The following is a 13523-nucleotide window of genomic DNA, read 5'->3' as shown; positions in this document are numbered from 1 at the left end:
GGCAAGGGCGAGCTGGCGGCGGCCATGGGCTGCACCGCGGCCTGGCCGCGCCCCTTCGAGCGCCGCCCGGGTTTGCTGGCGCTGGCCTCCGCCGCGCCGGGCCCGGGGAGGCGTTGCAGTCGCGGGATGGCGATTCTGGAGCGAAGGGCGCGTGGGGCGAAAAATCCTTTAGGAGAAAGAGAACCCGGTTCGTCGCCTGTTGCACTCCAGCAGCCGCTTCGCGGTGTAGCACCACGTAGTTACACCCAAATATGATCGAGAGTGCCAGAACGCACCCTGCGGCTTCTAGTTAAGCAGCCTGTGGTCAGCTACACCTTGCCTGTGTAAACGATATCCTGCAGAAATATCCCATCTTCTGTAAGGGCAGGGAGTACCTTCGGGTCTTACAGTGTGTCAGTGCTGATGTATCAGGTGTCTTCTGGCTGCTTTATTGTCACGTTGGAAAAGAACAAGGGGTACGGCATGAGCTGCTTGAAGTAAATCGCTCCCTCCATGCATCATAGTGGAGGAGCTGGTAGAATTTGAGGGAGCAACCATGTTCAAATCTCTACCAGTAGTTGTTGGGAAACTGAGCAGAAACCCTCGGAAGTACAGTATTGCTTTATGTCTTTGTGAAATTGAGGTGAATTGAGAAAAACTTGCTAAATCTAGGCTACTGAACAGTATCTCCTTTAATTAAAATGGTGTTCTGGTGCTGTTTGTATACACTTGAGTATCAAAAGTTTTATGAAACACTTAAAAATCACGTTGTATTGAATGATGAGTCTTTTTTTTTTTTAAGCTGTAGTGCAGTGTTTTTGTTCAGGTCTTGTGAGTACAACCCTTAGCTGGACTTTCATCCATGCAAGCATTACGTAAAGTACTACTTAAATATTCTTACATACTTGGACTCTACTTTTTTTTTTTTTTGTCCTGTCTACGTGTGGAGGGTATGTTGATTCTGCATTTTTGAGGACTGATGAGGAGTTACTGTATCGCTAAGTGCAGCTTCTGCAAGTGGAGAGAGTCTTACCGTTCCTCTTAGGAGGGCTGCCACATCTGTGTGGAGCTCCACTGAAGTTACTGACATTACCCATGCTTACAGCCTGCTTGCACCCTGTAGATTGTAGGGCTGCGCATGAATTTGCAGTTGCCTTTACAGTTCAGTTACTCTTAAAATCTCTTCTGATCATTCCCAATATGTAGATGTCTGTCTGGTACCAGACAACAGAGGATTGAACCCATTGCAGTTGAACGTTCATTGCAGTTTTAACAGCTCTCTAGTTTTGCAAAGGAGTGGAGTTAAACAACTGACTTGAAAATTCTCATTGTGTTGATATTTGTTATGTCATCATTAGCGTTTTGTGTTACTTTTCCCAAAGTTTCTCTTTTTACTGTGTGTGTTTTTAAAATTAATTTCACTTCAGATATCTAAATTTATGTTTCAGAATTATTGTGAACTGTTGCATACACTAACTTTTTCAGTGGTTGGTTTGAGTTAGTTTTTTTTTTTAGATATTAAAATACTCTGGTTTACCATTCACTTTGTCTCTTTTTTATTTTTTCCCCTGCAGCTGTTTTAAGACAAGAATAATTTTATTTATAAAAGTATGTACAAACTCAAATGCAGTCCAAAGTGCAAATATTCCTGAGGGAATATTTTTTTATATCCTCTCTTGCTGAGTTGCCATAAATGTTGTGGCTAAGTGCTTGTAATTTTCTGAAGCAAGTACAATATAAAATTAGTTTTTCAGTTCATCTACATGGCATTTTCTCCCACTTTGTGATTATCGCTGCTGTATAATCTGTTTTCTTTTTTTTCAGAGCAGTTGAACAGATTTGCAGGCTTTGGTATTGGCCTTGCAAGGTAAGAGTTGTGTAATAATTTTCAGTGATGATGAAGTAGTAAAGCTATAGTTGTCTTATAATCCCTATGTATGCTTCTGTGGTGTGTTTTTATGCCAGTAGACTTATGCAGTTGAAATGCCTTTAGGAACCTACTACCTGAAATCCATATGGGTTTCTATTCCTTTTAACAGAAGGGTTTCTCAAAATTACTTGATCAGCAGTGAATATAAGAAATGGGGGGTTTGTACGGTATGCCCAGGATATGTGTACCCTATCAGAGCAATCTGAAAATAATACCAGAAAGCTGTTTCCACATTTGCCGCTTTCATTAATATTTTTGGGTAATGTGAGTGTTTCCCAAGAAAGTGAAAATGTCAAGTATATTTTAAAAGTATCCAGGAAAAGTAATGTTGATCTAGCCAAGTGGTCTGATAATCATTTTATTCTTTATTATGGTGACACTGATTATTGATAGTATTTTTGAGAAAGTGATGGACTTTAACATGCTTAGTAACATTTTCACAGCTTAAATTGTTGAGATCATTATAAGCTTTGGATTTTTTGTAGGATGCCTGCTCACCCGATTAGGTTTTTCTTCGTCAACGTAGTGATGCAACTTGTGAAAGGGTAGAAGGTGGGGGGGGGTTGTCTTGAAAAAGTTAGGACTAAAAGAAGGTTTACTCCTTGTTGACCTGAATGTGAGTCTTCTCAGAGAAAAGTGCTTTGCTCTTCAGAACATGAGAGTACCTGTATCACTTAAGCAGTTAGACCAACATGGGAAGAAGCTATGTCAGCTGAGGTTCTTAAAGTGTACCTCTACTTAAAGAGGGAGGACCTTTTACTTGACCTCTAGTCTGTCCTGCTACTTACCCCATTCTTACCACCCTTGATGTCCCATCAGAACCTCTTTTAACCAGTTTGCATCACTAAAACAGAAGACAAAATCAATGAAGAAGCTGGATTATTTTTTTCTTGTTTCAGTTAGGTGGATTTACCTTGGAGTTGACTAGCTGTGAAAGCCAGTAGGCACCAGCTAACTGGATGAGAAAGGGAAGGGATATAAAGAAGAACTAGGAATGACCATTTTTGGCAAGTAATGAGTTTCTTAAATTAGATCAGCCCATCTGCCTACCCCTCTTCTCCCACTGCTTCCCTTATAGTGGCTCAGCTAGGTCATTCAGACCCCTTGATAAGCCTGTTCACATTGTTAAAATAGAATTGATGGGGGAAGGGGGAAGAGCTAGCCCTCCCCAAGCCTGGAAGAGTTATTAGATTGCTTTCCAACCTTATCAAGGTGAATGAGCTCAGGAGAGTACCAGGAAACAAGTGGAGCCATAGGGCATAAATATGTTGATCTCCTTCAGAAGCAGAGATATGTTAGTGGGGCTCAGTTGTCCTTTTGAACTATATGATTTGATTTAATCAAGCATGACAGTTTTCCACATTCTGAGCACCAATACCACTAGGGCTAAAATGAGTATGTAGGTTTGGGAAAGAGAGCTGATCAACATTGTATCATTGCTGAGAGCAATTCTCCCTGCTTTTACTTTTACATTTGTAGCAGATCGCTTGTCAGACACACCTGGTTCAAGTCAGAAATCTTGTAGAAAACACCCAAAATAAAACCTTGGTTTTCATGAGGTTAGGTGACTTGGCTACCAGGTGGCCTTAATAGATAGCAGCTGGAGCACAGGGAAAGTTTAACCTCTTCTGGTAGTAGCAAACTACTAATTAGCTTAATAGTTATGAAACTCCTGGCTCAGTACTTTTCTGTGCCAATTAGTGCTTGTTTATCCAGAGTAAAATTCTCATAAGAGACCTACATCAGATGATCCTTTGGGTTGGTGGTCAGAGCTGTTATTTGAGATGCTTAGAGAAAGCCTGGAGGTTTTGCTTTTCTAATCCATATCCCAAGTTTGAACCACATACAGGTAAGTACTCTGATCACGCAGGCACTTTGAGATGAAATGAAAAGTTTCTCTGCATGGATGTGACCTGGAATCCTAGTTTAGAACTGAGAGAACTTTAATATGAAGGTTTGATCAAAATAACATTTCTAGGGGTGGATGGAGAGTTGGTTTTGGGCAGTAGCATTTTCTGGTGGAAAAAAAAGTCAGCTGTTACTACCAGTCCTCTGGCCCTCCAAAGGAGAGTCTTGATTAATAATGTGGTATGTGGGATTAACATAACACTGGAAACTAATCCTTCCCTAATTCTGCTTCTGGCCTTTTTTGTTCCCTAATGTTTTACAAAGGGAAAGTTTAAGAAATCTGGTACGTTGTTTTGCCTATAAAAATGCATACATACTATATATATATGGGGTTTTTTTCATAGTGAACGTATGTGTCAGGTTCTTTGATATTTGTTCCTTTATAGTATTGGCAGACCATCAGGTAGCCATTCAAAATGCCTCATTAATTCATTAGATAATGTATAGCTTTTCCAAATACTGATGTAACGTTAGAGAAAAATAACAAGACTGTTTTACTAAATTTACGATGGCTTCCTATGCTTTAAATACCCTTTTCTTTTAAAGCCTATTTACAGAAAATGTGTTGGCACATCCTTGCATTGTTCTACGTCGTCAGTGTCAGGTATGTCTTTTATATTACTTCTTCCAGTCAGAGCTCCTGTGTACTTTGATATTTCTGTGTTTTCATACTCTGTAGAGTATAAGGAAGCTTTACAATACTTAGGGAGACACTGCTCATTAATATGTTTGTATTTGTAGCGTGCAAGTTTTCCATTCTGAAATTTAACTTGTCTTCAACATTCTTACTCATCTTTGTTAAGGTAGTGGAAAATGAATTACAGTAAGTGTCTCAGAGTCTGTGGAACAACTTCCAGATCCCCATTTACAAGCAGGATGCTTTGTTTCTAGTATTTTCTGGTTCATGCTTGCTTTATTCTTTTCATTTTTTTTTTCCCTAAATTTCAGTGAGAGTTTATTCATATTCTGGTCACTTTAGCTGACCTTTACAGAGATAAATTGCTTATTTTGTAAGTGCTTTTTCATTTAGAGTTGTACAATCTGCAAGTGTGTTTATAAAACTGCAATTATTTATATTTTTAACAGGTCAACTATCATGCTCGGAATTATCATCTCACTCCATTTACTATTGTCAATATTATGTACAGCATCAATAAGACACAGGTCAGTATTTGCTGTCAGGCTGTATCTGAACAGTGAAGGTTACTATAGCACATATGTACATTGACATCTTTATGTAACCGGTGGTTAGAAACATGGCCATTGTAAGGGTTTGTTTTTATGGTTGCAGAAATGTTTCAAGAAGATCATTGTAAATTATTTAAATAATTTTTTAAGAAGAACAGTATTTATTGGGAAAGGTTTGCAGATGTTAGAAAGCAAAAGTTCCCTGAAACTATTTTTTCATTAGGATTCTGAAAAATAAGTAATCCTTATGTGGGTAAAGAGATCACACAAATGACTACTTCCAAAGATAGTATTGCATGAATTGCCAATTCTGCATCGGAATGGAAATCCTGAAACTCATATCAGAAGACAATAAGAAAAGACTTTCTGGATTTCTTTCCGATGTGTTTTGAGATCTTGAGCTCATTTTGTCCACAGAAAATGGCGTTAAGTTTATAGTACAGAGTATTAACAGTGAGAAATATGCATCCAAAATTGTTGACAACTGTTTTAAATTACTGAAGAACAAAAATTTCTTCAGAGTTGAAAAGTTAGTTGTCTCCTGAATTTGGTGATAGTGAAGTTTAATGGTAGAATTGTAGTCCTTTGCGGTCTGAATTTTCTGAAGTTTCATAAAAAATAGTAAGATTAAAAGATTATTTTTTTTTTTAGTTTTGTGTTGCAAGAATCAAAATATGTTGCATATTTCAAAACACAGGGTCCAAGAGCTCTCTGGAAAGGAATGGGCAGCACTTTCATTGTTCAGGGCATAACCCTGGGAACAGAAGGCATCATCAGTGAATTTACACCTTTGCCAAGGTATTGCTTTTTTTTTTTTTTTTACTGCTTCTAACAAATTAATCATCAGTTGTTGACTTATATTCAAAGTGTTAGAAATAGAAGGCTGTTTTTGAAAAATTCGACTTGACTAGAACAGTCAGACATTGAATAGGTCTTTTCAGCACAGTGTGGTTGTCTTTGCCAAGACATTGTAATTAATAAATAGCAAGAGACTCTGGGAGGCTTGTAAGTTTTGAATGTCTGCCTTCTGGTCTGAGTATAGAAATAACATAGCAAAATGGTCTTCAGTATAACTCCAGTGTAGTAAAAGAATTCATAAGTTTCTTTTCGTATTTTGGTTTGTATTGTGTGGTACTAGCAAATGCCATGTCTAAAGTAAAAAGTCCTAGTTTCATTAATCTACATACAGAAAATTTACACAGCTAATGAGCCAGCACTGACGTCTTGCTGAACATTTTCACTGTCTTTGATAGGTAAGAGAATAGAATGGCCTGTGTTAATAAATGAGGACACATGGTAAATAAGGGTCTATGTGGCTGTCAGCTTTGTCTTCTGTCCTCCTTTACCAACAAGTATATGTACATTGTTCAGTATTCTCATAATAAAGGGGTTACAACTAGAAATGAGTGACTTCATTTAAAGAGATATCCACCATTCTATTTTACTGTGCCTATCTTCGGCCATAGTAGCTCAGTAATATTTTTTTTTATTATTTTTATCTGTGACTCTTTCTGCTTTTTATGCTGAACTATAACTCCAGGATTATGGTAAAATACTGTGATGTCTTTCTGCTTTGAGATACAAGTCTGATAAAGAATTTTGGTCTGAAAGTGTTTTATCCATGTTTCATTTTATAATGGTCCAGAGCAAACAGTAGGGGCTCACAACTCTAATAATACTTGTCGTCAGTTTTGTTACAGATATTTTAAGAGCAAACAAGTTGTGTGAGAGAGTTTATTATATAAAGTAACTAAAAACAGAGGCAGACTGTGAGATAATCAAAAGTTAGGAAAAGATACTTAACAGTTGCAGGGCACACACTGAAGTCAGTAAAATGATAAAGGCCTGTCTTGGGTAATACATTGGGGAGGCAGGCCAGTAGTTGTCGTGAAGACTAGTTAGGTTTGAATTGACCAGTGGGCTTGAGAACTGTGTTAGCTTTTAGAAGAGACAAGTACCTATTTTTCATGTGTGGACAGAGACAAAGTACTGAAGGGTCATAGAAACTGACCTAGTTTTAAAGATAAGAAAGTACAGGCAGGCTGAATCAACTACTGTTATGATGCGTGCACACATACTAATAAAAGTAACTCTTTGCAGGTTCTGACATTTGTCAAAATCATTCATGCTTAAATTCTGTGGAGCGTGTATTTAAGCTTTTTGGTCAACTCTGTCTTGTATGTAACTTAATTTCCCAGGCATACACTCTTCTCCGAGTGTCACATGTTCTTGTTTTTAAATACTGCTGTAGGGGGTGCTTAAGTTCATGAGATGTGATACAGTGTTTATATTTTCATCGTTCTGATTTCTGTCCAGTGTGAGCAGGGATTTTCTTCTTGCAGACGAGTTGGTCAGTAGCTTGGAAAGTAATCTGGTGCTGCTGCCAAAAGAAGCAATCCTTTCTGCTAGTACCTGCTCATTCCTTTCTCATTCCTCCCCGTCCTTGTGCCAACACAATACGCAATCACAAAATGAACTGGACTGGGGAAGTGATCTGGCTAAAATGGCTGTCTTGTACATGCACCACTCCATGCAGTTTTCTATTGGATGCTCTCCCTACCTTTTTGATGGTAGCACATGTTTGGGCTGTCACAAGTGGGTGAAGGTTATTGCTTATAGCAGCAGTGCTGGCAAATCTGATTTAAAAGGTTATTTAACTACATTATCAAGCTCCAAAGGACACAAGGAAGTGGGATGTCAATTCCAATTCTATATCATAATATCATCAAAGAATCCCCCTGGGTTTGGAGAGGGGTCCAGAAACGGATGTTAACATTTTTGTGGCAAGTTGAATGTGGTTCTGTACTAAACAAACACATTCCACAATTGTTCTTCCACTGCAGGAATAGTTATACCTAGTGGATTGACAGCTTAGGCTTTCACACATTAGTTTGGCAGGTTTCATTTTCCACATTTTTTAATATGGCTCATTGGATGTGATCCAAGTATCTGAAATACGGAATGGTAAATAGTCTTCCCTTCTTCTTCAGTGACTGACATGTATTTGGGAAAGTGATATCTACTAGTAACACAGTTCCTCAGAAAAAGTAGAGTTTCCTTTCTTGGATTAGAGTTGTTACTACAGCAGTGGGTGAGTGCAATTCCTAGACAAGAATTGAAGCTGAACGCTTCATAGTTTGTTACTAAAAATGAGTAGTTTAGCGTGTCCAACATTTCAGACAGAAATATCTTTATCTCATAGCTAGAGTATTTACCAAATGTATGGTAAATATGTTTGGTATTTGAATGTTATCTTGAGCTAGGTGGGATTACGTTTTCTGTCAAGTGGAGTGCAGTTAACGTTCACTGTTCATATTTTGAAGTGTGTAACTAAAAAATACCACCTTAAGGGGATTTTTTTTTTTTAAAGTCACCTTTGTGTTAAACACATAGGTTTTATTTTACTAGTTTTTGCTAAAGATTGGTCATAAGCTGAAAGGCTTAAGTCTGTAAAGAACTACTATGCATCTTCTAGTGTGATGGATTGTACTTGATCTTGTCTAACTGTGTCAGAGTGTGGTTTAGGTTTTCAGGAAAGAAACAATAACTGGGTAAACATAACCTCAAAAAACAGGAAAAGCATAACCAAACCAAAACATAATTAAAAAAAAATATGTTGATAAAGGAAAACTATTGAGATTTTAAAATAATCCAATATTCCCTGACAATGGCTTTAAGAGTTAGTACATAAGGATTCAAAATCAGTGTGGAATGCTAAAGCCAGTAGCTGTGAGAGCTACAGACACCTTATTAATAATTGGAAGTTTTTTTGGTAGAATATCTAACAGACCCGAATAACTTTGAAGAGTAAAGCATGATTTATTAAATGTGTAGCTGATATGTCTTTCCACTATGGGAAATCCTGCAATGTAAACTGATAGTAGAACACCAATATGAAAACTGGATGTTGACACCCATTGAAGAAATGCTTGAGAATGATGTGTTATCATCCATGTTACGGTAAATATTTTATTTTTAGGGAGCTTTCGCATAAATGGAACCTCAAGCAGATAGGTGGACACCTTCTACTTAAAGGGTGAGTATGGCATGTGTTATTACCCTATGTCTTATTATCTAAACACTAGTAAAACTACTAAATGTACATTAGTTTAATCTACAGCTGTGGTTATTTGACAGGGTGCTAATAGTAATGTTCAAAAACCCAAAAATTTGAAAAATCTTGATTGCATACACCACTTTAACAGGTTAGTTTCTCTTACTAGATCCCTGTGTCTGTATGGAACCTGACTAATTTAAATTATTAGATTCTTTTAGTCATTAGATTATGATATGAGACACCTGAATCAGTCCGATCACAGTCACTTCAGACTGAAGTTTATCTCAATTTATTGATGTGCATTTTAATAATTGAGTGATGGTTTAACTTTGTCAGGCATGACTTGGTAGATAACTTTATCAACTTTCAGGTGTATATTTGGCTACAATTATAGTATTGTCATGACCTTAACCCTTATCTTGTTAATTTCTACAGTTTAACACATGTGATAGCAATGCCTTTTTATTCTGCAAGCCTGATTGAAACTGTACAGGTAACTTACATATTTACAACATTTGAAAAGATACTGTTACTCTCTTTATAGATTGGATCATATGGAGAAGTGAGCCTTTGGCTTTGGATTCGGGTCTGTGATGCACTAGTTGCATTTGTTTTGCTTGAGGCTGTATGACTTATTAACTGAGATAAAACCTATTTACTATGAGGGGTATATTAGTTTTACTATTTTAAGTCTAAATCTAGATTTAGAATGGACATTTAACATAGTTGGAATACATTATCTGTGAAATAAGGACAAGTTACACATATAGGTTCTAGCAGATAAACTGTAAAGAAGTTTTGCTTGTGTTAAGGTTTTAAAACTTGCTAGGCAAGTTGTTGCAGTGTCCCTTTCCTCTATAACAACTATAAAGTTTTTCTAGTAATTCAATTTTGTTCTGTTAAAATACTGAATTGTACTATAACAGGACTGCTTTAATTCAGTCAACTTTTTGTTTTTGAAATTTTCATCTAGTTCTTCCTTAGCCATGAAAATAAGTATCGGGATCTGTCACTTAGGATACAGCTTAACTGCTATAATTGTACAGAGTAACCCATAGCACTGTATTGCAGATTGTCTTTCTGTGAGTTGTTGCATCTCTTCCTGGCAAAAGAGACAGGGTTTAGCTATGCAGAAGTGGTCCAGAGTTATTCTTCCAGTTATGTCTATATAGTGAGTTGCTCTTAATTAACATGGTAGTATATTTGTGCAACTACTACAACTCTTACTGTAAAACGAGCTCTCATGTGGGGTGTGGTGCAGGATAGTCACTCATGCCATTCAGTCATCAAAATAATAATTTTAATTCAAAGCATAGACAAGTTGTAAGTACTGTCAGGACTGATTTGGATCCAGCTGTTTAAACCTACAGCTCCACCGCTGGTGTATGTCTGCAAAATGGTGCATTTTCTGTGGAGAAGAGGCAAACAAGGCTGACTTCTGCAGTTTCTTAGTTTCAGCATGTACTTTAGAGGCTGGTACTCTTAAAGGACAGGATTCTGCTCTGTGCAGGGGATGCAAACTTAAAGGAGTTACAAGGTACTAGGAAGGCTCTTCTGTCTGAACTGGCCACGTTATGGACCAACAGGACAGGTGAGGTTAAATGTCTATGCATGGGGCCATACAGATAGACTCCCAACAACAAACTTGCATTCTCGAAGTTACTCTCTATTTAAGAAACCCTCTTCCTCTCTTCTGTTGAATTGTTTTGAAAATAATGTTCGTAAATCCAGCCTGAGTTTAACTCTGAGTTTGTGGAAGCCCTGGGAAGATTTGATTGGTCTCATACTGGGAAGCTGACTTAGGAAACTTATGTCCTGGGGATAGGCTTTACCCTGAGCATGCTGTGATGCTGGAACTAGAAACAGTGGTAGAACACTGTTCATGTCTCGAGTTCATAGCAGGCCACAGAATGAAATGTTTTATTCAGGTACCTTACTGCTTGTATTTTTGTCTGAAAGAATGTTGTCCATGGTGTTGGACATGGGAACACATTTACCAGTAAATGATAAAAGTGAACATGATTTAGAGCCTGTCTGCTGTTTGCAAAATAAGTAGTAAAGTTTCTTTGCTAGAAAGCAGCTTAATAGGAAAACGAAACGCCCAAAGCAGCATCTCCCCTAGCCTTTTAGAAAGGTGATCATCTCTGTAAAGCATTGCTTAGGAAAATAATTCTACTGAGATCTGAGGGTTTTAGGCTTAGTAGGTTCACTGTGTGCAACTATTTTACTGAATAGGCATATATATGCTGTATGAAATGTATTCTCTGGTTCCTGGAAACATCATCGTGAACTTTCTTTTTAAAAACACAACAGAGGTGATGATAGAATTTGTGAAGATTTTATTTATGTTGTATCAATCACTGCAGGGAGGCAGCTTGGCTTACCAGGTTTCCATTATATTCTTGTGCTGCAAGAGGACAATGATCAATAGCAAACTATAAAAGTTAAAGACTGTGTGACTCGTTACTAACAGCTTGAATGTCTTAATTCTGATAAAACATACTGTTCAAAAGTATTAGTTTGACACACTTGTACAAGTAAATATATTTCATCAAAATGTCTGTAAATGGTAGAAACTTGTAGCTGTCACGTTACTGTTACTGTTTTTAATGTTTCAGACCACATGGTGGCGTGTTTGACAAAAACAGGCACGGTTTTGAAATGCAGTGACCATAATGATATGGTGGAGAAGAGGATTCAGTAGGGGTTATGATGCTTAACTTATACTTGAAGTCTGGAACGTTATATTCTCAAGTATTTGAACTAGTTTCTCTTCTGCGCAGACTGACCAGGAAGTCTTTGCAGGCTGTTAGTCCTTCCCCAGAGTACTGAGGAATGTTCTGGTGGTTTATCCTGGCATGAGGTCAGGACAGCCAGCATAGACTCAACAGACTTAGGCATTGAGGAGAACTCCCAAATCCTGAATTTTGGATGTAACAGAGATGATAAAACACTGAGTTTGTGTAAGCATTAGAAGGGGAAACAGTGTCTTTAGCTTATTCATACAGTTGTAGGTGGAGTATAATGAAGTCAATAATTACTCAGCGAATTCTGTATTTTCACTGCATGAACAAAATAATTATCTCTTTGATTTTTCTAAGAGTCAGCATGGGTAAAGTGTGCTATTTTAGATGCAAATAATGGGATGGAAGTGTTCAGAGCTGAACCTATTATATTCAAATCAAAAATGATCTATCAACTCAGCTTAGTTATGGAAGTCTTTAATATGCACATTCAACTTCAAAGACTAGGGTTGTACTCCTCAAAGAAAAAGACTTTTAAATTAGCTATATACTTCCTGGCATTTTCCTCCAGAAGTAGGCATTTTCAGTACGTGACTGTTTTTTGCAGACTGGTACTTTCAGCAGTAGGCTGAAAGTTGATTTTATTTGGTAGTAACAGAAATAACTGGAATGAATTTTAAATAAAGACTCCTTAAGATAGATTCATTTCTTAAAAGCAAGTTTACTTGAACGCTATCGAGAGTTAGACCAAAGAATTTATATCAGTATAGCTGTGTAGATATGATAGCATGGAAAGGTCTAACTCTCTTATAAACTTCAGCAGTGATAAAGTGTCGAAATGGATGTCAGCATTGTTGTGAAATGGGCAGCAAAAGTTGTAACTGTTCCTTTGTGCTTGCAGAGTGAAATAATTCGAGACAATCCTGGCATACTGGACTGCGTGAAAGAAGGAATCGGCAGAGTTGTAGGCATGGGAGTACCCCATAGCAAACGTCTCCTTCCTCTGATGGTCTTGACTTTTCCAACTGCTCTACATGGAGTTCTTCACTATGTCATCAGTTCCATTGTCCAGAAGCTTGTTTTGTTTGTTCTGAAAAGGGATAATTCCCACAACCTTCCAAGTGAGAGCTCCACTTCTGTGCAGAGCATGCTGGATGCGTATTTTCCAGAACTTATTGCTAGCTTTGCTGCTAGCCTTTGTGCGGATGTCATGCTTTATCCACTGGAGACAGTTTTACACCGCCTTCATATTCAGGGGACACGCACAATAATTGACAATACAGACCTGGGCTATGAAGTGCTTCCGATCAATACTCAGTATGAGGGAATGAGAGACTGCATAAATACTATAAAACGGGAAGAAGGAATGCTGGGTTTTTATAAAGGATTTGGAGCTGTTATAGTACAGTATACCTTGCATGTGGCAGTGTTACAGCTTACCAAAATTATTTACTCAACACTGCTTCAAAACGTTTCTTAATCTGTTCAGGTGTGAATGCGAAGTTTGAAGGAATCCACTCTGTGGATTCTCCTTACACTGTAAAAGAACTTGTTTTAAAAATGGGGATATAGATTCCTAAGTGTAATTAAAAAAGTACTGTTTAACCTTAAAGTTGTAGACATGAATATATAGTGTGCAGTCATACAGAAGGGGATCGAATTTCAAATGTGGTTGGAGTGAGGATTTACCTTTCCTCTTACCACTTAGCTGACTTAA

General features: G+C 37.6%; 1 protein-coding gene across 1 annotated transcript; it reads left to right on the top strand.

Moving 5' to 3' along the window:
• Positions 1-1793: 1793 nt before the first annotated feature.
• Positions 1794-13303, top strand: SLC25A46 (solute carrier family 25, member 46). The gene is made up of 7 exons (XM_009893817.1): positions 1794-1846; positions 4364-4421; positions 4904-4981; positions 5703-5803; positions 8985-9041; positions 9498-9555; positions 12708-13303. The coding sequence occupies exons 3-7, from the start codon at positions 4958-4960 to the stop codon at positions 13284-13286; spliced, it is 819 nt and encodes a 272-aa protein (XP_009892119.1). The 5' UTR covers positions 1794-1846; positions 4364-4421; positions 4904-4957; the 3' UTR covers positions 13287-13303.
• The last annotated feature ends 220 nt before the right edge of the window (positions 13304-13523 follow it).

This window comes from Charadrius vociferus, unplaced genomic scaffold, assembly GCF_000708025.1.
Source record: "Charadrius vociferus isolate BGI_N301 unplaced genomic scaffold, ASM70802v2 scaffold158, whole genome shotgun sequence".
NCBI lineage: Eukaryota > Metazoa > Chordata > Aves > Charadriiformes > Charadriidae > Charadrius > Charadrius vociferus.
The sequence above is the reverse complement of the archived record's forward strand: the minus strand, read 5'-3'. Positions and strand labels throughout refer to the sequence as shown.